The following is a 25,653-nucleotide window of genomic DNA, read 5'->3' on the forward strand; positions in this document are numbered from 1 at the left end:
CAGAACGCTGCTGCTCGAGTCCTCACTAACACTAAGAAAGTGGATCACATCACTCCAGTTCTGAAGTCTTTACACTGGCTTCCTGTGTGTCAAAGAATAGATTTCAAAATACTGCTGCTGGTTTATAAAGCACTGAATGGTTTAGGCCCAAAATACATTTCTGACCTCCTGCTAAATTATGAACCATCCAGATCTCTCAGGTCTTCAGGGACTGGTCAGCTTTCTGTCCCCAGAGTCAGAACTAAACATGGTAAAGCAGCGTTCAGTTATTATGCTCCAAATATCTGGAACAAACTCCCAGAAACCTGCAGGTCCGCTGCAACTCTTACTACTTTTAAATCCAGGCTGAAGACTTTTCTTTTTGTCGCTGCTTTTAATTGAACTATTCATATCTTAGACTGCACTGTAACTTTTATCCATGTACTTTTTCTTTTAATGTTTAATTGCACTGTAACTTTTATCCATGTATTTTTTCTTTTAATGTTTATTTTATTAGCTTTTCTTTTTAATGCCATTTTCTTAATCTCTTTCATTTTTTGTAAAGCACTTTGAATTGCCTTGTGTTGGAAAGTGCTATATAAATAAACTTGCCTTGCCTTGCCTTGCCTTTGTAACCAAATATCTCTCAGAGGGGCGTGGGGAGGGGCTCCTTATTTTCATCTAAAGTAACAGACAGAGAATCAGCACTTTTGAAACAGGGCTGAAACAGAGGGGATTATGGGTAATGCTACAATGATCTGTTTGGTGTTTGGAGCCAAACACTTCAGAGACATGTTTTGTATTTATCTGAGACCTATAATATATTGATGAAAAACAGTATAATAGGGGACCTTTAAGTAAAGTACAAGTACCTCAGAATTGTTCATCAGAACAGTACTTGAGTAAATGTACTTAGTTACTTTACACCGCTGGTTTTAAAGCTCTCAGTGTGTTGTATGTGTCCTTGTCAGGCTGTGATGATCACTGCACTGAGTGTCGGGGTTCAGGACAGTGCCATGTGTGCCAGCCTCCCTACGCCACCCTGCAGGGTCAGTGTGTGCTGGAATGTGGCCGGAACTACTTCCTGGAAGCCTCCTCGCAGATTTGCAAACGTAAGACTTTGATGAATGCTACCCTTTTCTACATCTCTAAGAATTGGCCTATTTTGGAGTCAAAGGCATGATTTCAAAACGGTTTTCTGTGCTGGGTAAGTTTACAATTTTAGAAATAAAACAAAGAATAAACATTCCTTATAGTGCTTTTGAGGAAATGAAAGAAATCATTTTACGTAGAAATGTGAGAATGAAAATATGTACGGTTTGGATTAAATACCCTACCAGGACAAAACATTATGAATCAAACATTCCTTCTTACACTCTGACTCATCTGCATCCTATTTAGCTTGCTCGTCCGACTGTGTGCTGTGTGACGGGGTTGGACGCTGCAGTGCGTGTCGTGACCAAACCTTCCTCATGGAAGGATACTGCACGCCCAACTGTGGACACGGATTCTACGCAGACCAAAAGACCAGGACCTGCCATGGTAATATGTCTGCTTTAAAGAGGGCCTAGAATGCTTTTTGGGGTTCTCCCTTTCCTGTAGTGTGTTTATAGGTTTCTGTGCATGTAAATGGTCTGCAACGGCTAAGATACTGAAGTTCTCTCCAGAGGGGGTTTCTCTCCCACACTCTCCCAAATCCCAAATAAAGTTGTTTAAGTAAAAGACAAGTTGAAGTTAACTTGTTTTATTTAGTTTTTATAGAGCACATTCTTTTTACTGTGCATATCATTTTAAGTTTCATATCATATTGCCATTCATTAACATACATTATTTTATATTCCTACACAGAACTGTACAGCTCCTTTTTAGAATTGTTGATTTTTTTAAATATGATACCAGTAATTTGTCATATGAAACACTGAAGAAAATTCTTTGTTTGTAAAAGCCTAATTAGTATAAATATGTTTCTGTTATAACACAGGTTAATATCCACTTTATAGTCGGGCTCATCCGACAGCAGTTCAAATAACACTATAGTGAGGGAAAAAAAGCCACATAAATATTGCAAGTTAACCTCAACATCACTTAAAAACAAATCCACATGGCTGGTTGCTAGGCAACAGGCTGGTTAACTAAGGCATAAAAGAAAAATCCCACAGTCTAATGCTGTGTGAGGTATGGTTGTTAAATGTTAATGTTCCCCCTAAGCTGCAGCTCCTGTAGTGAAATATGTGTCCTGTTCTGCCTGTCTGATTAATTTAACAGCAACAAATACACGATCGTTGCTAATTTACAATTGATCTAGAACAAGTCACCTAATGCTGCGATCCTCTTGTGCCAACGATGGAACAGTATCTGGTTGCTGGCTGAAACTCACTAGTAGAGAACAACCATCCAGTTTTGTTTTCCAACTGGCACAAAGGAGATTTAATGAGGAAATTAGCTTGATTGACAGGTTGCTGCTCTGCTACACTGAAGGCAGGGTTGTTGCTGCTCCCTGAAGACCGATAGGCTAATTAATAAGCTGTCAATCACAGATACAATACAACTTCTGTATTCTTCCTCTAGAGTTATATTCAAGTTTAGCTCGTTTTAGTTGAATAAAACTTTTGCAGCTTTTTCAAATGTGTTTGAATTTGAAAATTGTGTTGAAGGACTTAAAGGATCAGGAGGTACATATTGAGGAGGAATATTTCATATTTATTGGTGCATTGCAACTGCCTTGATTTGAGTTTTGAGATTGGAGCATAGCTACTTTTGAGGGATTTCTTCCACACAGCTCTCAACATCTAAATGGCTAAGCAGGTGTTAGCAGCTAAAGGTGTTAGCAACTAAAGCTATTAGCAGCTATGGGTGTTTGCAGCCAACGATGTTAGCAGGCAATGATATTAGCATTTAACTGTTTGAGCAGCTAATGGTGTTAGCAGATACAGCATAAGAATTCATTTAGAGGTGTGTCTGGCTACATGATAATTAGTGCCTGGAGGGGAGCATTCAAATTCTCATGCTTTTCACGTCAAATGTTTAGATTCAGGGAGATTCTTCATTGATGAAAAAATGTATTTAAATAAAAAACAGATATCAAACTTAAACTTAGCCAGTCAGAGATAGATTTGAAACATATGCAGTTATTAAAGGCCACAACATAATTAGTAGTAAAAAGTGTATTTTAGCTACGTGGCTCCTTTTTAAATGAACTTTTCAGGTTCAGTTTTTTACGTTGTTTACATTTACTGGCGACATTATTAGTGTCCTCTTCGTAATTGGTTTCCTGAATAACAGTGTAAAATAGTTAATTGACTGCAGAGTCAGGTCATTAGAGGAATCTTGTACTTTTATTTGTTGGCTTTATCTTCAAACAGAGCTCGTTGATGCCTGAGGCCTTCACAATCAGACTGTGGTTGTGAGATGATTTATGAAACTTGACAAAGCATAGTTATAATAGAGAATTATATTATCATGCACCATTTGTGATAAATGCTTTCTTCTTGTGATATAATGAAAAATGTCCAGCCTTAAGGCTCTAACTTATCCACAACTTAATCAAAAAGAATAGCCCTACAACAAATGTGTTGGTTGTTTTTCATTTTTATTCGTGCCAGCCAAGAAAAAAGTAGAAAGCTAGTGCTTTTAATTATAGTCCTTTCTCATTTGTGAGTTTATTTACATGGCCGAAAGTTTGAGATTTTAGAGTGCCTCTGGCATCATTAGAGGAGAAATGAGAAAATGAGAAAATGAGAAAATGAGATTACAATATGGCTTCTCAAAAGAGCTGATCTTTAAAAAATACCCAAACATAGTCAATTCTAATTAAGGCCAACTTAAAAGACCGAAATGTCTTGCTTATATTTCACCAGCCATCTTTCATGCACGCACACACACACACACATACACACACACACACACACACACACACACACACACACACACACACACACCACACACACACACACACACACTCACAAACAAACACTTTTTTACTTCATAACCTTGTGTCGTTCCTACACCCACTCACAGTCTGATCCAGCTTCAATTTTAATTAGATAAATATCAGGATTTGAAATGCGTTAATATGTAACAATTTGCGTAATTAGAGGCTGTAATATAATAACAATTCCCTGTCTTTATACATTCCAATGACTTAAATCTCAGTATTTTCTTCCTTCTTAATGTCTTACTTTTATTTTATATATCAATCATTATTATTATAGTTTATAACTCCTATTTGATTTATTTTGTTTATGAGTTTGTGTACCACTCAACACAGGAAGTATCTAAAAGTGTTAATGTGACTTTGTGTGTGATTAACCTCAGATGGAAAACCTTCTTCACCTATCAAGGTCATAAGAATTGTCAGCAATACAAGAGATCATTCATTCCGGTTTCATTTCTTCTTATCCTCCCTCTTCCTCTCAGGTAACACCCACCCCCCTGCCCTCCAGGTGAACGGCTCCCTGCTGGTTCCCCTCAGTGGGATTTCCCCGCTGGCCCCCAGCCTGCTGCAGGTGAGGGACCCCGACAGTCCGTCTGAGCGGCTCGTCTTCCAGCTCGTTCAGATCCCGAGTAACGGAGAGCTGGTCCTGTTCAGAGGGGAGGAAGGAGAGGGGAAGGAAGGCCGAGACCTGACCAGGGACGACACCTTCACCTGGGCGGAGCTGAGGACGGGCCGGGTCCGCTTCAGGCACCAAAGAGAAAAAGCCAGGTCAGTGGATCGGATTCTTCCGAGGTTTATGGAGTTGGGAAATGTTTATGAAGAACCCAAAAACTCTTATGACCTAATAGTAAATAATCAGTTCTTCAACCGAAGAGTGAGGACTTCATTTCAGAGTTGCTTTTTGGCAGTGAAATCGGAAAAAAAAAAGAATTCATCAGGCAGAAAACCCAATTGGTACCCCCAGAGAAGCCAGGAATACACTGCAAAAAAATTGAGCCACAAGTTAATTAAAAAAAAAGATCTGAAAATGTCTTAGAGCCCTCGCTCACTGTATGAAAGCAACGCTATTTGTTGTGTTTCTCCACATATTTATTCATGATGTCCTTTAATTAGTCTGCATCTGGTATGAAAAATAATATTTTATTTTTACTTTTCATTCGCCTAGCCATCAGTCGTCGGTTTTAATCATCCAGCTTCTTGGTTGGAGATGTCATTTCCATTAACCTACACACAAACTGGAGATGCATTACATTAAAACTTCTTATCTAATAATGGCCACATTTGCATGATTAGCCAGTGTACACCTTGCTGCCAGAGATCAAAGAGGAGGCTAATTTATAATATTATTGAAGGAATGAATACTGCCTCTTTAGGGCTCAGTCTGAAAACAATTCCCTAACTACAGCTAGTATGCTAAATCCTCAAACAAGTCTATGAAATGTTGAGTTTTGGCCTAATGTCCGTTTATCTAATCGGAATCAACGTATTTAACACAATAGTCTATCCTGATTCAGCTGCTGTGGCCTCAAATGTAGGCATGCTAGGGAATTTCCAACTGGCTAGTTTTGAGCCACTAGATTAATGAAGACAACAAAAACCTAAAGCCCTAAATCAGGGGTGGGGAACCTGCTGCCCCCGGGCCGTATACGGCCCGCGAGACAATTTGTTACGGCCCTCGAGGTAATTTATAAACACACGCAAAAAAGAAAAAAATTAAAGAAATCTAGACCGCAAAAAAAACAAACAAGCGAGTACCTGTTTTTCCTGGTCAAGGTCGGGATCCTTGAACACAACACAAGCCTAACGTGTCATCACGTGGTATATGTCTCGTCTGACCATGCGTCTGACGGGTGCAGTTCTGACGGAGAGCACCAGAACGTCGCCCCTGCACTTCCAAAAATGTCAGTACCCATAAGGAGCCGTACACATGCTGCAGTTTCTGCGTGTCTGTGTCTTTAGTTGAAAGCCCAGTGGCGATCTGTTCCTCTGTCATACAGTCAATAACTTTGTTGTTATTAGCATCTGGTTAGCTAGCTATGCTAACGAATATAAGAAGCTTTTTCTACAACCAGTGAGGTAAAGGCACATCTTTATATGATCATTATAGTTATACAAAAATAAGAGAATAAAGTAAACAGGTATAAAATACTATATGATGGTAACAAAAAGTTGTTATTAATAAACAAGAATACAGTTTGAAAGGGAAGTGATTTGTAATATTCATAAAGAAAAATAAATCTGCTTACAGTTCTGTTTCATCTGGGTGTTGAGAAATATATCAGTAGATCTCTTAATGTTGCTCTCAAAGTGCAAAAATCTTCATGTCCACATGAATAGGAAACTAAATACATTTGCACACATCTTGTGTCTATATTTTTCTGTTTTGGTGGTCATGCCACAACCGTGCACGTGAATGCATGTGCGAGTCATGGTAAAATATCTGGATTAAAGGGGTTGCTTTTTCTTTGCACAGCATGAAAGAAAGGTGAAATGAATGGGCTGTGATTTTAGTATTTTTAAGCAGAGGTCAATCATTTGTACGGCCCTCAGAGGATGTTGAAAACATTGAAATGGCCCTTGAGAGGAAAAAGGTTCCCCACCTCTGCCCTAAATAGAAGCTAATCTGCATATTATAACTGTATTTGTCAAATGATGTGAAGTGGAGAAAACAGAGACACACGCAAAATGCTCTCATGTTTGATTCTCTTCAGAGTCCAAGAGAGAGAGAGAAACATTTCCTATTCATGACGGGGCACTATGGATAAAAGATACAGCTAATAATATAATCCTCACATTGGGTAGGCAGTTTAAGATGAGATCAATTGTTTCCTAAAAAGCTGTTTCTATTCAGTACTTCATCATCAGTACATGTCAATTAACTGCCTTTATTTTATGTCACAAGTGGCATATTTTACCATTGGGGACACAGATCAAAAGCTGCTTCCCTTTTGTCTCAAGGCTTTTATGGCATTAAATAACACTCATTTAAAATGAATGATGCACCAAATATACTAGGCACATTTATAACCTGCACATTAAATTAAACATTTTTTCTATGGCAGAAATATATTCATCGTGTTACTTTAACAATCTGTCCAATAAATCTTTAATGAGCCACTGTTATTCAACCTATAAAAAAACGCTGTACAAATCCTCAATTATATCTCATATCTGTTACCAGGAACTGTAATTCAAAAAGAGTTGTATCATTGTTGAAAGGCACTGTGACAATGTGTTATATGATGGATGCATTTTAAAGAGGAAGCTGGCCTAGTTTTCCACAGAGATGCTGCCTTGTTGTGCACACATTACACAGATGACGTGTGAAAACCAACATAGAGGGTTTGAGAAAGGTTGGGGCCACCAAAGGCCTCCAGAACAGCTTCCCTTTCATACACTCTCCAAGTCGCTGTGAGAACACCTCAAAACTATTCAGTAAGCCCGCGCGACTTCTGTGCAAGCGTCAGCAAACATTATAATACATCCATCCATCCATCCATCTTCTCCCGCTTATAATTATCCTTTTAAAAGGCACCCAAAACCTTGGTAAGGGGTACTGTTAGGCTTTTTGGGGTTCTCCCTTTCCTGTAGTGTGTTGTGTTTTGATGCATGTAAATGGTCTGCACAGGTTAAAATCCCTGTGTTCTCTGTACTCCAGAGGGAGTTTCTCTCCCACACTCCCCCCCTCCTGCCTGAAACGCCTCCATTGGACTCTTTTGTTTACTTCCGTATAAAAGTGACATCACTATGTAACGGTTCACTTCTTTTGACTGGTGCTACAACAAATTGTATGTGATAGGCTAAGGGGCGGGACATCTCCAAGGGGCTGATCAATCACACAGAGCCAGCCAGCTAACCAATCAGAGAAGACTTGGCTCTGGTTTCAGACAGAGGGTGAAAAGAGGTGCTGCACCACAGGCAGTATGAGAATAAGTCCTTTTTGAACATTAAAGCATGGAGACATGTCACAGTAGAGGCATCAAATACAAATATGAATGCCTCACCGGACTCATTTCCCCAGAAACCTCAAGGGCGAACTTAAGGGCTGTGTGTGGGTCATGTTCATTCAAAGTAGACCCTTTGTCCCTGTGAGTCTTTTATTCAAGACTGTTTTTAAGTGTTCTTTTATTTATTTATTTTTCTTCCCTCCTGTAGGACCGGGGAGTTCACCTTGCGTGTCGCGGACCCTGAACTGTTCTCTCAGCCCGAAATAATCCAAGTTCAAGCCGTGTCAATGCAGGTACTGAACCAAAACACTTCTTTCAGCTCTCCTTCTATTTCATCTGTCACTTCCCAACATGCGTTTTCCAAGAATGACTCAAGACTTTGAAATGCCATGTTTTCATCCATAGACATATTTATTGCATCATATGTAGGCTCCCAGCAGAAATTAGAGACAGAAATAGATATCTAAACCTGAATTCAGTAACATTGTAGGTCATGGAGAAGATAGTATAGACTTTAAGGACATAATGTGAAATGATTGCATTGATTCAAGTTCCTTCCCTTTTGTCAAGGCAATATCTGATGGATTCTTATAACTCAGGGCAGAAAAGTGTTAAACAACGACTAGTTCACTTTATTAAAACAGAAATTAATTAAAATGATTACCAAAGGTGAGAGTAGGAATGATAGACCGACAGATTGAGAGCCTGTCTTTTGGCTGAGCTCTATATTAGTCACAATTGTGTGTTAAAGTGACTGCAATACCGCTCCCCCTGCTCCAGTTCTCCGGTATTGTAAATTACATTACATTACATTACATTTAGCTGACGCTTTTATCCAAAGCGACTTACAATAAGTACATTCGACCAAGAAGATACAAACTTGAAGAAAACAGAATCATATAAGTACATCAGGCTTCATAGAGCTAAACATTTCAAGTGCTACTCAACTGGCTTTAGATAAGCCAGCCCTTTATTAGTATATAAGTGCTTTGTTAATAGTTCTATCGCTCGAAGTGGAGTCGAAAGAGATGAGTTTTCAGTTTGCGCCGGAAGGTGTGCAAGCTATCTGCCGTCCTGATGTCAATGGGGAGCTCATTCCACCATCTTGGAGCCAGGACAGCAAACCCACGTGTTTTTGCTGATGGGAACTTGGGTCCCCCTCGCAGCGAGGGCGCAACGAGTCGTCTGGCTGATGCAGAGCGTAGTGCACGCGCTGGGGTGTACGGTTTAACCATGTCCTGGATGTACGAAGGGCCAGATCCATTCGCAGCACGGTAAGCAAGTACCAGTGTCTTGAAGTGGATTCTAGCAGTTACCGGAAGCCAGTGAAGGGAGCGGAGGAGCGGAGTGGTGTGGGAGAATTTAGGAAGGTTGAAGACCAGACGAGCAGCTGCATTCTGGATGAGCTGCAGAGGTCGGATGGCACATGCAGGTAGACCAGCCAGGAGGGAGTTGCAGTAGTCTAGGCGTGAGATGACGAGAGCCTGGACCAGAACCTGCGTTGCTTTCTGGGTCAGCTGGGGACGTATCCTCCTGATGTTGTAAAGCATGTATCTGCAGCAACGGGTTGTAGCAGCGATGTTTGCAGTGAAGGACAGGTTGTTATCTAGGGTCACACCCAGATTCCTTGCAGTCTGAGTCGGGGAAACAACAGAGGTATAGGACTCTTATTGTTAGTTCCCCTTTTTAAGCAAGCTCACAAATCTTTTGTATCTGACATCTCATAAAGCTTTTGGTTGAGTTTATTTTCTGTCAATTCAACAGACATTTATTAAAAGCTCAGAAAAACTGGGTACTGTAGTTTACCAAGCTGCCATGGTTGTATTACAGTATGTAGCTAAAAACACAATCAACCACATGAATCTGGGCTGAACATTTTATTTTATTGACAATAACAAAATATCCAATCTTTTTATCTTTTATAACACTGTGAGATTCGAACATCCAACATGGCTGCCATGTTACCCAAAAACCATACAATAGCCTGTATACAGTAATAATATATCTTGATATGCTTTAACAACATAAAGTAGAGAGACATATGGTATTCAAAACAATACAAAGTAACAGAAATGTGGGATAACATCGCTCCACAGTTACTGTGGATGAGCAGAGGGAGCAGCAGTTAATCTGGTAAATATGACAGCTCATCTTTTTAGAGAGAAGCCGTTTCTCATTTTGCTGCATCATCCCAGCTGCATTCCTCACTGTTCCGAGGCTCTGTCCCAATGGACCGACGCCAGCACTGTGATTGGTTAATGTCAGCCCAGCATGACGTGATTGGTTTCGAGATGACCTCTGTATGGCCCAAATATGGAAATAAATGAGGAACGAAGAGAGATTAAAAGCTCTTGCTCTCTCTCAGATCTGTCAAGGGGTTAGTGGAACATCTGTGTTACTCTACAACGTGTGTGTATGTGTGCAGTAGAGACTACATAGAGAAAAGCCGAACTGCTAAAGTGCGTGACAAATTGAAGTGATGATGTAATTACCTGAGTGGAAAATGTTTAATTTACTATGAGAAACAAAATCATGTAACTCTGTCATTAGGCACAGCAAATTGTCAAATGTTCCAAATGTAGTTTAGTGCATTATTATAATATTATAAAATAAATACAAATAAAACATGCGGAAAAAATCAAGTTTGTGCAGATGAGGAAATGTTTCTTGACTCTGTAGGTTCCTAATCCTTTTCCAGTTTTCAGCCGCCATTGCAAACATTTATATTTTGCCATGTTTCTGTCGTGACAAATCTCTCTTTATGGCAGGACGTGAGTGTTTTCTTAAATTCAGTGCGCCTTGAGTAAATTGGTGTTGCAGCCGCAGAGCTCACAGTGCTGCCTGCAGACGGTGATGGAGTGGAGCTTCAGTGTTTGTGTGTGTTGGGGGGGGGGGTCTGCTCACTTACACCAGCGCTTCATTAGTTTGACTCTCTCAGACAATATTAGCAGAAGCAGCTGAACCGGAAAGAGACGTAATTTATGCACATAACTCATCGTCGGTGACTGTATTTTGACTGATAGTTGTGCGTCCTCCCTTGTCTTGCTTTTGTAAGTTTAATCACAATAGAATTCTGTTATTTGTGTTCAACACTAGCCTTTTTGCACACCACACTTATCATTATGGTGTCCTAGTTCATACATTAATTCCAATACGTGTTCATAAATTGACATTCCAGCTAGTGAGGTGAAATAAGATGTATTAAGAAGTCAGAACGTTTTTGTGACCGTATTTATCGAGCATATTCACAAAACAAACAAGGGAACCTACATAGAAACAGTCATAATACACATTTTAAAAACCCTATAAAACAGTCATGGAATGACAGTAAAATAGACGCAAAGCTTAAACAGGTGTGTTGAGCTGCTTTTAAAGGCATCCACACATTATTAAAGGGGCCCGAAAAAGTATTTTTGGGGGGTTTTCCCTTCCCTGTATTGTGCAGGTTTTTGTGCATGTAAACGGTCTGCAAAGTTTAAAATCCCCAAAATCTGTCACCACCCCCCCTTCCGTTGCATAGTGACATCACTTTGTTACACTCAGACTTCTATTGGCTGGCGCTTCAACACATTCTACGTGATAGGCTAAGGGGCAGGACATCTTTAGGCGGTTGAACAATCACAACAGAGCCAGCCAATCAGAGCAGACTGGGCTCTCATTTCACGGGTTAAAGAGGGACAAACCAACCGTTTTTTAACATTAAAAGGTGCTGCCATATCACTATAGATGCAAACATTACAAATATGAACATGAAAATTAATATAATATGTTTTTTTCGAGATTTTCCAAGACTGTCCTCAACATCAGAATTTGTTATCTGTTTGGAAGCTTATATCACTTTTATTTAAGTTTTTCCAGGCAAATAATGACTTTTCCCTCAGAAGAAAAGGCAGAAGTTGCATTACTTTGTAATAGCGTTCCACAACTAATGAGTAAAGGCTTTGTTGTGGGTGTCTTTGAACACTTCCCCACTCCCCCCACAATGTTTCCTTAACTAGTAGTTTTAGTTGGTCAAACCTAATGAAACCTTAATTATACAGATAAAAGTTCTGTATTATTCATTTTTGAATCGGCAACTTATGTCGTCCTTTAGTTACAGTATGAGGAGTTGTTGTGTCGTACGTCTTCATCTCCATTGTCTTCGAGTTTATTCACACATTTCTGACTACAAACATTAAGTCATCATGTTGTTTTTCAGTCTGAACTACTTAACTCCAAGGAAATGCAGCGGAGACATTTTGCGATGAGAAATACGCAACCACAGAGTCTCATGTGATTGCTCCTTTCAGTCGACTTCAAAGAGCATCACAAACACTGATGTAACTTCCAGCGTTGTTGTCTTTGACACCAGTGTTTAAACGTGTTCTCATAAATTCCCCTTGCCATTGCTTTGAAAAAATCAAGACCCTCTACAGAAAGTATGACACAGAAAATGACAACGTTTGTGGACTTTCTTTAAAGAAACCATTCAAACGTTCTTCTCATTATCAAAAGCACAACGACAGGGAGACATACTAATGATACACTCAGGTAGGTTATTGAAATGAATGCACAGCTATTGTATGTTCTCCCGAATGCAAAAGCCACTGTGAAGCATGTGACTATAAAGCAATATGTCATGGAGTAAAAAGACCGTTTATGCGTATGCGGCCCTCCCTGAATAAATAAGGTTGAAAGAAATTGTTGATTGAAATCTTTATCAGATCCCAAGGCCATAAGAATGTATTAGCCTCGGGAATTAAAGATCTTCACTGCAGATAGCCTTTCGTCCTTCTGATAAAAGCTTCTTTTAAAAATAAGGTTTCCAAGAATTCAGTATCTACTAAGGACATTTCTTCAGCGGGTGGTCTCACTCACACAAAACACACAACCTTTTTTGAAGCCCACATTTACAACCGAGAGTGGCAACCTTAAAGTTTGTAAGACCTTAGCATTGCTCTGGTGACATCTTTGCTCTCTTTGCTGCAACGTGCTTAGATGTCAGTCAATAGCAAGACACTTTCCACCTTGGGTTTGTTTTGTCTTTGAAGTTTAGAATGGTGTCTAGAAGTAAATATATGAGTGTACAGAACAAAAAAGCATAACAAAAGCTTGATGATTACACTTTAATGAATAATTTCTGACCATGGCTTCAGGTTACATCTGGGGAGACAGCTTCAGAAAGTGCTACATTTTATAAATACCCAAACGTAAAATAAACCCTTTTATGCCCAGTCTCATCTCATAGTGTCAAATACCCACACTTTATCAACTTCCACCCAATCTCCCCGGAAGAGAGCAGGAGATTGGAGCAAATTGTGGTGGTGGCCAAACAGTGGTACTACACTTCTGTTGTAGTCCGTAATGTCATTTTAGCCCAAAAATACTTTTTCCCATTGACTTAAAAAAAAAGTAACCGCAGATTTCCAAACTTCTCAATACCAATATTGAGAAGTTTGTAAATCTGTGTATACTTTTTTTTTAAGCTAAATAACTCAATAACCCTTTTTATTTCTTATTTACATCATTAGGGTTTAAAACCTGAATCCAGAGCTATTTCCCCAACCATTCCTTTGACTGAGCTGAGAGCAGACATCGGAGGCGGGGCTTAAGCAAAACTCAAGTGTGCATGCTCTATGGACCCATGGCCTCGGATGATCCGTGTACTTTTTTAATCTTTAGTGGCACCATGTTGGGCTTCATGCGCCACAGAGCAACTCCCATAGGAATGACCAGGGCCCCGTCTCTGACGCTGTATCCAGTTCTCTTTATACATCCATGTCTCCACCCAAGAGGGGAAATCGACCAAATCAACCCAAATCCTTAACCTTACCAATATTTAAGGTTAACAACTTTTTTAGTTTAGTTTGACAGTAGTGAAGGTCAACTGACCAAGCATCACAAACTGGTTATTAGAGTTAAGCCCATCCCCTAAAATGCACAGAACTAAGAAGAGACTACAAGATATCTTTAGGGAGAGTCGGGCATTGTTGTCAGCGCTTACCATATTCAACCACCTCATGTCTCATTCACATTTAAGGGGAACAATTTATTTAATAATTATTATTTTTTGTAACAACTTACAGCTGTCATCCTGGCAGGTTGCCTCTAAAATAAACTGCCTATCCTAGCTTTAGCAGTCTGTGTTATGACTGCATGACACAAAAACATGATTTGGGGGCAGCAGATAAAAGGTGTGTTACAAACAAAGGCTTACATGTAGACAGGGGGGATGGAATCGACTCGGGAAACATCTCCGCTCTGCCCGTCATGTCGTTAAATACCATCCGGCAAAGTCACTGTGGGCAAAACAAACAAAATAAAGAGCGAATGAAAAACAAACCAACCTGGCAGCGGCACAACAAAACTTGTATTGGTACCCATTGGTCTGAAACATGAGTCTGACCTCACCTTCACCTGTAAAGTGTGGATAAAAGGTGAGCCCTCCTATGTGAGTAAGCCTCGTCTGTGTTTGTTTTGGTCTGCCTTTGGGGACAGATTTCACTGGTTGCCTACAGTGAGCAGGCATGTCTTAGCAGGATTTGAAAGCGACGCAAACACACACCCCCAGCCCCCGCCAACACATCCAAAACTTTTGTTTCCCTCCTCTGAACTGCAGAAGTGACGACACATGATTTTGGTGGGCGCTCGAGGGCCCAGTTGCCTGTCTCTCAGAGATTATTCCTCCGAAGTCTAGAAATGTGGCGCCAGATATTCCTCAACTGAACCCAAAGGGCAAGGGGCTGAATAACGACATGCTCCCTCTGTGTTACTTTCAGCCAGTGGTCATTTTGGTTTTACACGGTGGGAGTGTGTGTGTGTATGACTTTCCATAAGTCACTTTTGTCTTTGGCGCCAGCCTGTTTTATACGTCCCATTTTGCTTAAGCTGCTGCTTCAATGGCAAAGATCTGGAGCCTAGCCAGCAGCCGTCGAGGGCAACAAATTGAACCCGGGCCTGCTGAGCGGCTCCGAGCTCCCAGTCTGGCAACTGCTTTGATTTAGGGCCACGGCAGAGTATACGCACCGCATGCCTCTCTACCTGCACCTTCATCGCTGCCAAGCTGCCATGCTAACAACTTTGATCAGTCATATTAAAATTAGCTGGTTCAATTAACTTTTCTTGGCATCTGTACACTTTTCTTGTCTTTCTTGGTTGTTTTCTGTGTAAGAAATGAAAACACAGACACACAAAAGATGCACCTACACTTTTCCTGTGAGAATTTCTCATTGACTAGTACTAGGCTCAAGAGCTCATGTACGCACAAATGTGGGCAATTATTTGTTTATTTAAACATCGAAAAACTGTGGAAGATAAAACATCTTTACTTTTTATGCTTTCAGGTGTACAATCATGTTTTCTCTATACATGATACAGCACATCATCGCTGTTTATTATAAACTTTGAAGTCCTCTTGTCAAATATTATTGTTTTAAGTATATTTTCAAATAAGTAACTTACACTGGGTTAAGGGAGAACGGGCCAAAATGAATTTGATTTTGAAACAATAAGAGGCCTACTGCTCTCCTCTTTGCTCCTGAAATGACTTAGTTTGCGACATTAAGCTTTCCTCCTGTCTTGACGAAGCATCAGGTTTGGCTGAGTGCGGCTTAATGAAGTGCCCTGCATAACCTCACCTTTATCTTCATCATCTCCCTCAGCGGCAGACACTATGGCACTAACGCCCCGACCTTTTTAGAGAATAAAAAAGTCATCATCTATTTAAATAAATAGTTTTGTCCTCTTAACAGCCTTTTAACGGTGAAACTGAAACTCTGCTTTTTACCATAAAAAAAGAGCTATCTTAAATGAATCTATCTTTGTCGCATCTGTCTGATATTTATCAAAGTATGTTCTTTTTCACAGCCTCTCTTTGTCTTTTCTTTATTCCTTTCCAGCCCCCAGTGGTTGTGACTCTCACTCCTTTACCCGTGGAGAGCCGTGGAGCCATGGCAACCATCACCAAGTCGGTCCTACAGGTCGACGACCCCGACAACCCAGCCGATGTTTTGGTCATGGTCCTTGAACCGCCCCGGCACGGCCGGCTGACACGTCTACACGGCGACCGGACGCTCAGCAGATTCAAGCTGGAGGAATTGTCACGGGAACAGATCCAGTACATCCACGACGGCTCCGAGGGGGTGGAGGACGGGATGGTGCTGCAGGTCAACGACGGACACAGCTACATGAATATTCTCCTCCAAGTCCACATCAATCAGAAGGTAGGGAGGACAGAGGGGGAGGATGGGAGATTAATGGCTCAGGGCTGATGTTTTACTGTAACACAAGTCTACAGTCTCTTAGCCAAGACAGACTCCTTTAACTTTGTTTCTTACATTTTCTCTTGGCTATGGTGGTCGAAAACATTTTTTTTTTAAAGTTCAATTGTTGCCTCCAAAGTTTAAACTCGGCACACAAAGATAATAAAAACACAATTTTTTTAATTTTTTAAGCCTCTCTGGGTTTAATTTAGAGTCATCCCGCTGCTCACTGGCTCCATGCAAGCATCTCTGCAGAGGAACAAGACCTGCATCGATCCTCCTATCAATACTGGATGACATTTCTCTGTGTTTCACAACTCAGCCAAATGATTGTGTTGCAGCTCAAAGCTCCAGCATCCAACTATAGTTTTCAGACTGAAACGAAAAGGGCGATTGATTTTTTTTTTTTTTTTTTAAAACAGATCAGCTTATGGGATGAGCTGAAGTCCAGAAGTTCAACAGATGTGTTAAAAAGTGAGACTACGGGAAGGGAAAGTGCTGACTACACGTGAAAATAGAAGCAAATAAGTCATCCTTTTTATCTGCGGTTCTTTCTACAGATTAAGTGTCTATTTTACATGATTTTAGGGACAGCATAATTGGAATTTATTTTTGGCATTTCAACATATTCTGAGACAGAGAAAACTTGTGCTGAAGTGAACTTAATTTTCAAGCTGTAATTGTATGAATACAGGTTTGACTCATTGAAATAAACTTGAGGACTTACTTCTGTGTCTTTCCTCAAATTCAATAGATAGGAAGAGAAAGACGTTTAAAGTTGAGTAGTCACATTCAAGGTAGCTGCATTAGTGTCAAAAGAAAACTGATTTCTAAAAGTGATTCATTCACCTTGCTACAGAGACGACATTATTCATTCTCTGACTGGCTGTTTGAACATCTTTAACATCCACTATATTCCTCTACACTCTTTTAATTGTCTCAACTTGAGCATTTATCACACGGACATGCTTGACAGTTTCCACACAGTGTGCTTTGTTGACTTTATCCATAAAAGTCGTTTGCTGGAGGCACAGGCTGATCCCCTTATGTTTAAGCACCGTATCAGAAAGAGCAGGTCAGGCCTTTGAAATGGTAGCCGCTATCCCTCTTCTGTCATCGTTCATGTCCTCTGCTGAGGTTTCCTGACAAGGACGCAATTATCTTGCAACAGGCACCGGCCACCGTGACCGGAGGGGGGGGGGGGAGGATGCTAGGCAAGAGACACATTTGGCAGCATACATTGCACTGGAGACAAGGAAGGACCTGCTTTCGATATTGAATATGTCTAGACAGACAAGCATCAGAGACATACATGTGTGTACGTTTGTGACTCAGTCTTTGTGGGGACCTAGGAGTAAGTTAAGTCTGAAAAAGGAAGGACACTTTGTCGAGGTTTTTTAGCAGCGTTTATATTCAAGGTCAGACCAGGTCCCTACATGACATTTGAATAAGGAGTTAAATACAAGTCATAATAAATATTGTATCTCAGTCAGTCCTCAAAACATGCTGAACCAATAATGTATGTTCTTACAGTACAAGGTCTCACATGTGTGTAATTGTACAAACAAACACAGATAGTATCCCAAAGAAGTTTTCTCCTGCGTTCCGTCCCAGCAGTTGTTTTCAAGCACATTGGTTTAGATGTTTATACACTGTTGCCCATAATGTTGGAATCAATTTTGTTTTCAGACACATTCCTCTTTTTATTCCTATTTGATTTTCACTGTGGTATCTTTGGAAGAGAATGATCAATGAAGTGTTGAGAAGATATACACTTTAACTGTCAAGAATAAATCACAATGTGCCAATCATTTCACGAGAAGAGGTACACAAATACTTTATTCCAGCTTTATGGGCAACAGTGTATGTGTGTAAGTGTGTTTAAACTCAGTCTTGGTGGGGACCTACAGTAGGAGAAGGGACGTTTGAAAAGTGAGGACACTTTATCGAGTCTTTTTAGCAGCGTTTACACACAAGGTCAGACCAGTTCCCTGTATTGTAATGTCTCAAAATATGCTGAACAAAAAAGGTTCTGTTCTTAGAGTATGTGTTTCCAAGTAGTAAAATATTTGTTCTTGTTGTGACTTGTGTATTGACAGTTTTAAATCAGGTCTCACGTCTAAAGTATACAAAAAAATACGGATATTATTCCAATGTTTTTTTTCTCTGCGTTCCGTGACCAAGATGGTTTAAAGTACATTGGTTTAAATTTCATATCATTGAAATAGAAGCCAAACAACATCCAACCTCGTTGTGTGCCAGTTATATGGTATCGTTTGAAATGTATCGATTCCGATTCCGATTCCGGTTCTGCTTATCGATTCCGGTTCTTATCGATTCCCCGTTTCGATTCCAAAATTGTAAAACGTTTAGATAACAAAAATATCTTTATTTTTTTAAGCTTTAACTGACATTTTTACAAATAAAAAATATACATGCAATACAAATGTATTGCACAATAGCTGTGCTTTATTTTAACTGAGCTATGCCTGTGGCAAGCTATTAACAGGCTTTACACTGTGCCTTGTCTTTTTATTTTTTAGTGTAGTGGAGCATCACTTTAGCGCGTTTAGCGCGATCCATCTTTGGTGTTATGAAGTGACTGAGCTCGTGAATCGTCTACGGGAGGGCGGGGGGAGCCTCGCTGCGGGGAAACTGTGGACCTCTGTCGCCGCAACTTACATGATGCCGTTTTAAAAAATGAAGGGCGGTGCCGGCCGTCAGCGTACCGAGCCGGCCGTCAACGGCCCGCTGACGACTGGCCGTTCTGAGATTCTCCAGAACACACAGATGGCCAGTCCTCCCTTACCCTGGCTGTATTCCACCGGGTCATCGCGGCGCAGACGGACCCACGGCGCAGACGGACCCGGTGGAATACAGGGTCTACCGCGTTTAGGAACCGTTAAGCAGAACCAAAATTGTGTATTTTGTATGGGTACCCGGTACCCGGCATTTTCTTATCGGTTCTCATCTGTGTGAAGTAAAAAACTTCTTTGCAGCAATGTTGAGCCAATCATGAAATGAGTGAAACTGGATTTGCCTGTCAATACACTGATATTTATTGAGAGCCTGAGCGGCCGGAGAGTTCACAGCATACTACAGTTCCCCTGTAAGATACCAGCCAACTCTGAAGCCCAAAAGCGCCAAGAACCCATCTATACATGGAGAAGAGGAGGGCCCTAAAACACGCGGGTTTTCCTTTAATGCATGCCAGATGTCGAGACAAAGACTCGTTGCATTGTAAACCCACATGAGCCAAGCTTCTCCCCCACAAGACATCAGATGACCTCTTGACCTGTGTCTTCCTGAGAAGCTATGGATCACATTACAGGCAGGAATACACTTCAACCATATTAAACAGATTCCCGAGGACAAGTCACTAAACTCTATATACTTTAACAAGACTAAAATATTCCTTTACAATCTGGAACCGAGTTTCGCTTCCCAACCCTAGCCAGTTATACTTTTGCCAGAGAAACTTTTCAGTGATATATTTCCTTTGGTTTTGGAGGGCATCTTTGTTTGTATGGCTGCATACAGATGGTTTGCTTCAGGCTCAACTCCTCTGCTTTACCCTTCTGTAAATCAATAACATCCCACTCACAGACACACCAGTGTCCAGTTACAGAAACATGTCCTGATGCTGCATTCTGTCCTGCTTTGGACAGAGCAGGATGGACAGCATGATGGAACGCCGAAATAATTATTTTGATTTATGTCGGAAGCTTTTTGGACGAGTCCCAGCAGTGTTCTCAATGTTTTACACAGCTAGATTTACACAGCTAGATGGCTAAAGAATAGAGGTCATTAAGGAAATAAAGGGGTGGGGAGCAGTTACTGCAGTGATATTGTCTGCTGGCAGCACCATAGAAAACGAAAAAAAAGCCCTGTTACACTGGTGTGAAGCTGTCCAGTTAAAGGGGCCATATTGTGCTTTCGCTTTCCTGTAGTGTGTTATTTAGGTCTTTTGTATATGTCTGCAAAGGCTATAATCCCAATATAATTCCTGCTAGAAGGAGTTTCTTTCCCTGCCTGAAATGCCTCAATAAAACCAGTGGACTCTGGATTGATCTGATGTTAAGAGTACTGTTATGGAATTGTCTGCATGTAAGCACATATTTCATAAGATAATGCCTCATGTGCTAATTTAAACATACAATTACATAACATTTTTTCAATATTACTATTAAACTGGGGAATTTTTATAGTGAAATCCATTGGCTTATCTTTTTTCTTTTTCTTTAGTGACTCCCCAACAAGAAAAGTAAAAAATGTATTCTGCTATTGGATCATTTGAAAGTCAGTAGCTCATCTGCAATTCCCTGCATGTTTTTAGCTTCCATTCATTAACTGCACTGTGTTGTACAAATGCACATACTATGTGCAGTTAAAACCTCTTAAACCCCACGGGCCAGCCGAAGGGGCCGAAATCACAACATCTGCAAGCAAAAGTGTCTGAGGGCTTCTTAAGATGTAATAAACTATGAATGTTTTATGTCCATGTAACGGAAAGAAACTCGGCTAACTAATTTTTTTTTTTTTTTCAAAAGAAACTCACAATGCTAAAGCTGAGCCTCTGAATTAGCAACGAGCGAAAAATGCTAACAGATTACTGCACAGAAACTCACTCATAAAACCCTTATTATTTATATTTTCTGCACATCCAATATATCGACTAGCATCGTGAGAGGACACAGAATCGTTAGGTACATACATCATCACTCTATGATAAGAACTCGTGGAGATAATAACAAGAACATATATTAAAACATGTGGCGCTAGCTAGCTAAAACCGGCAACATAGTCTACCTTGGTCGTTGTCTGGTCAAAAGTGGTCTTCAATGGCATTAAAACGATAAAAACGCTGCTGAAGTTAATCTATAGGTTAATCCAATGTGTCTATGTCCCTTTGAAATGATTTCTGATAATCCATAAGCAATAAACCTGCTTTTCCGTTTCCAGATGTCAGAGCGAGAGATAGGTTCACTCTGATGCAAAGCTGCAAGCGCAAAGCAAAGCCCCCTTTTTGTGTTAACGTTGGTGTCTATGTGAAAACTCCCCTAAGATTCTATTGGCTCTAACGGTCAGAAAGAGATGTCAATCACCAAAATCGACCAATGGGTTCCAGAGAAACTGTAAAAATGCTCATTTCCACCCAAATCACCCCAGAGGTGGAGTCTATTTTGCTAAACCTATCTACAAAAAACATGTCACTTGTTTTGCATCAATCTTGATACAGGGTACTTATTATATGTTGTACTTTGGATTCCTAAAGCTTTTAGTCTTCTAACCCATCATCCAAGGGTAGTTTACTAAGTAAAAAAGAATTTTTGGACAGACACTATAATTTACAGTTTTTTACTATGTTCAATCTGAATTTTCTTTAAAATAAAAAGCATCTATATTGATTCTGACTTTTCTACATCCAACTCACAGGTTTATCATTACTTTGAGAAAAAATATTATTAATTTTCCCCTTTTAGAAGTGTAGTTATGGTCATTTGTTCTGGAAACGTCATTTTCGAGCCTGAGACCTGAAAAACAGGCTTGGGGTCTAACAGGTTTTAAGTAACATCACCTCACAAGATTTTTGATATTCAAGTTCAGATTGAAGTTCCAACCCTAGCTGTTTTGGGTAACTGACAACATGCCAAGTCGTCTAAAATAGCTGTAACACTGCCGCTGCTGAGGAAGCAGTGCGGCTGCTGAGGAAGCCACTTTTAAAAGTTAATGGGAATAATATGCAAAATCATTCATCACCAAATTATAGGGAAGTTGCATGGATTCGATTAGAACAATGCAAGAAATGAGGCGAAGCCTGCGAGCTAGTTCAGGCAGTCAACTCGAGCACTTATGTACACATACATAACGCCCCTTGCCACTCTACAACCAACCAAACAGAGTCTCCTTAATATGCCGCTCTATTTAACCTGCAGATCTCTCTCCATGCATTGCTTGCTGCTGCTAATGCCGCAGCTCTACGTCGCTGCTGCTTGCTGCCCCACCACCACCCCAGCTTCCACCCCAGCTTCCACCTGTAGGCTCGGGGGTTAGTTATTTAATCATCACTCATCGTGCTATGTATATCTATGGAGTGATGATGCCCGAGCCTAGTCGCCAAACTTAACTATATGCTGCTTCTAATAAACATGTTAAAGGAACACGTGAGTTGTCTGACTGAACATAAAAATTGACACAGTACAAACCAAAATTCTAGTTAACGTTAAACAAAGACTTTATGAACCTTGGCTTCAACAAAGCGAACATTAATCAAAATCCCCTGTGCCCTCATATTGGCTGTTTCTGAGTGCCAGCGTCTTTTTGATTTTTCCAATGAGGAGATAGCTCCTACCTTCGCGTGAGAGAAAACACTTCACCAAACGTGCTTTTTTTTCTGAGTGTTCTGCCAATTTCTGTGTGAAAATATCGAAACTTTCACGGTATAAATTGGAGAAAAGGCCTGTTTTTGGCATTTCTTTCAGACTATCATAACAAAGACCAAAAAGCCAATTTCTTTGAGCAGATCATCCGGGCAAACACTGGATGTTGCTGCCGGTGTGTGTTCAACTTTTATTGTCCTCCCTTTTCATCGGCTGTCAAACTGAGCGGTGAAGCTCATCCATACAAAGTAGAGAGGAAGTATCTTCTGGTTTAGGGAACTTAGTGAAAAAACATCGTTGTACAAATATTGAATAGTACAAATAAACTATAAAAGGCAAGGGGGCATGTATGTCATACAAAAGAGGTGGTCAAGATATCGTTGTAAGGAACGCTGAGTGTAGGCTGTAGCTTTCGGAGCTTGGCACTTATTGTCCTTCCAAGCCCACCATCCAGGCTGTAGCAGCGGCTCTCAGTGCGAGGCTGTTTCTGGTACAATAGTCCTTGTGAAAGTGGGATTACTAAACTCTAAAGCAGGAGGCTAATCAGACCCTTAATGACCCTCTGATGGATGGACTCGCTCTCTCCTGAGCCCTGAGCGGAGCTGCTGCTCACCGGAATAGGAAGCATGACCCTTGGCTTTCAATTACTGTCACAGGGAGAACACTTTGAGCCTCTGAAAGACCCTCGGGCTCTTCTGTTTCTCTGCAGCAATGGAAGGGAATTAGATATTTTTTTCTGATCATTCATCCAGCTTTGGTGAGCTAATGGCTCAGCTTTATTGTCAAAGATCGTTTAGGTCTTCTCCTGCTGAGCGCTTGGAGAATATGAAAATTCGTTTTGGAAGATTCCTCTTTTTAGCGATACTGCATATCCAAAGCCTGTGATTACATTTTTCGATTGCTGTGATTTGTTTCTGTCAAGCTGGCGGTCACAGAGCCCTGATGTTTACTTTTGCTGCGTGGTCTGATTTCAAGACACCACAGTGGCATATTTCATTTAGATTCAATTATAATATGTTATAAAGATTAAATCTCCATTCTGTGACATTCAACGGTTTGACGTGTCCATCACTCCTCGCCTCGTGGAATTATGGATTATGAGAGATGACAATGCCACTGTCATTACAAAAGCATGATCATCCTGGCCGACTGCGAGCTGATGTTTTATGGATTGCGCCGACTCTTTATCTCGACAAAGTCATTTCTTTCTGTTTTCGTGGACTGCAGCCAAAACCTCTCCATCCAGTACAACTCTATTTACAGTCCATCTCAGGCCTGCTGGCTCAAAGCCCAAAAGGTCTCTGATATGCACTTTTCATGCATTTGTTCCCAAATGTGCTGCGGCTAAGGAGAGAATAATGTTGTTTCGGTTGTTTTTCCATGAAATACTTTTGGCCAACATAAGAGTGTGAACTTTGTGCATGCTGCATGGACTAATGGCCTTCAATTATTCCAACCCCCTCACCTCCTGCCTATATTTAACACTTATAGATAATCAATTGATATCATTTTTATATATGTTATTGATTCTTTAAAAGTTGACTGCAATCTGATACATTTGCCATAGGGGCCCTATTTAGCTTTTGGGGGGTTTCCCTTTCCTGTAGTGTGCTATATAAGGTTTGGTGCATGTACAGTTTGTTTATGGAGTTTTAAAAATATGTCCTTAGGAACGTGATATTGCATTTTTCTTTTTGCATGTATTGTTTATAACCCCCATATTAATTTGACAGCTGTTTAATTACCACATTTTTCTATTTTCTTAACTGAGTAAGCACCTTATCTGCGCTTATCTCTCAACAATCTGAAATTAAATCCTCCAAATTCCTTCTCAGAGGTCAAAAAGTAAAAACATTTCCAAGATCCTTTCATTTTATTGCACCTGTCTAATGGAGCTGAGACTGTCTTTCTAATGAGGCAACAGCATTCTCACTCAAGAGAAGAAAACATAATTAGATTTGTGTGTTATCCAAGAAAGAAAATTATAAAAATTACCAAGTGGAGTTGCAGCTGCAAGACAAAGAGCCAGAGGTCTGGGGAAATCAGGAGTATTGGCACATTTGTAAATCCTTTTTATTGTGCTGTTTCTGGGTTTCTGAGAGTCCTTTAGAGACTTTGGTGTTCATCGGGAGAGGCTGATCATCTCCTTGATGATGTGGTCCTCTGAGTTAAAAGCCTGCCATGCTGACTTGTGTGTTTCCTCTGCTTCTCGTCTGGAATGATTTTCCTGCTGCTACACTGAAATAGTGTGATATCGGATGAGCCGCACGGCAGGCAGAAGAGCCACAGATGGCCGGCAGGTTGTTATCTGCAAACACAGACAGCCACACACGCACACACTCAAACTCTCACACACCTGGGCACACTCTTGTAATCTATTATCACCCACTGCCACAGTGTTTCTGGCATTGCACTGATTTCCTGCAGAAAATAGCAAATGGACACGTTTTGGGTTAGTAGCCCATTTTCTACTTCTTAATGCGAAAACAATCATTCATTTAATATCCACTTAGTTTCTAATAAGCCAACAAGTCTGCATTGATTCTTGTTAATTTAATTATTTTGGTCTTACAATATGACAACCCAAAATGTGTTATTATTTATGTTATAAACTAGCACTTTGCTCTGCATCGGCCAATCGGCTTGCTACTCCTTCAGACCCAGGTACCCCTAAACTAAAACCTGTTTGCTATCCTTGCCCCAAAATGGCTGAACAAGCTCCCAGTTGATATCAGGACAGCAGAGAGTCTATTACATTACATTATATTGCATTTAGCTGACGCTTTTATCCAAAGCGACTTACAATAGTAAGTAATATACATCCTCCGTTGCAGGCTGGAAACTCACCTGTTTGGACTTAACCTTGGCCAAACAGGTTTGTAAGTGCTCTTGTGTACGTAGCACTTACACACGTTTGGCATTAAGGGAAGCTAATGCTTTGGCAATTAATCTTGTTGGGCTGATAGATAGAAAATGTATCTACAGGATTCTTGCTTTTCAGCAAAAAGCGTCAGCTAAATTAAATGTAATATAATGTAATGTACTCATCTACATATATAATGTAAATCCTATTAGAAAGTGGTACCAAAGTTTTTTTCAATAGGCAAACGTTGCCTTAAACATGTCAACTCTAATGGTAATGGTATAGAAGTCTATGAGAAAATGACACCACT

General features: G+C 40.4%; 1 protein-coding gene across 2 annotated transcripts in view; it reads left to right on the forward strand.

The window, feature by feature from the left end:
• fras1 (Fraser extracellular matrix complex subunit 1) overlaps positions 1-25,653 on the forward strand; it is a 315,805-nt gene that overhangs the window by 209,453 nt on the left and 80,699 nt on the right. For both annotated transcript variants that reach the window (XM_034216717.1, XM_034216718.1), the window contains exons 24-28: positions 951-1,091; positions 1,381-1,521; positions 4,396-4,681; positions 8,069-8,153; positions 15,738-16,061. In XM_034216717.1, the coding sequence (XP_034072608.1) occupies positions 951-1,091; positions 1,381-1,521; positions 4,396-4,681; positions 8,069-8,153; positions 15,738-16,061 (977 nt within the window). The remainder of the gene's footprint in view (positions 1-950; positions 1,092-1,380; positions 1,522-4,395; positions 4,682-8,068; positions 8,154-15,737; positions 16,062-25,653) is intronic.

The sequence above is a fragment of the Gymnodraco acuticeps genome, unplaced genomic scaffold (genome assembly GCF_902827175.1).
Source record: "Gymnodraco acuticeps unplaced genomic scaffold, fGymAcu1.1, whole genome shotgun sequence".
Lineage (NCBI taxonomy): Eukaryota > Metazoa > Chordata > Actinopteri > Perciformes > Bathydraconidae > Gymnodraco > Gymnodraco acuticeps.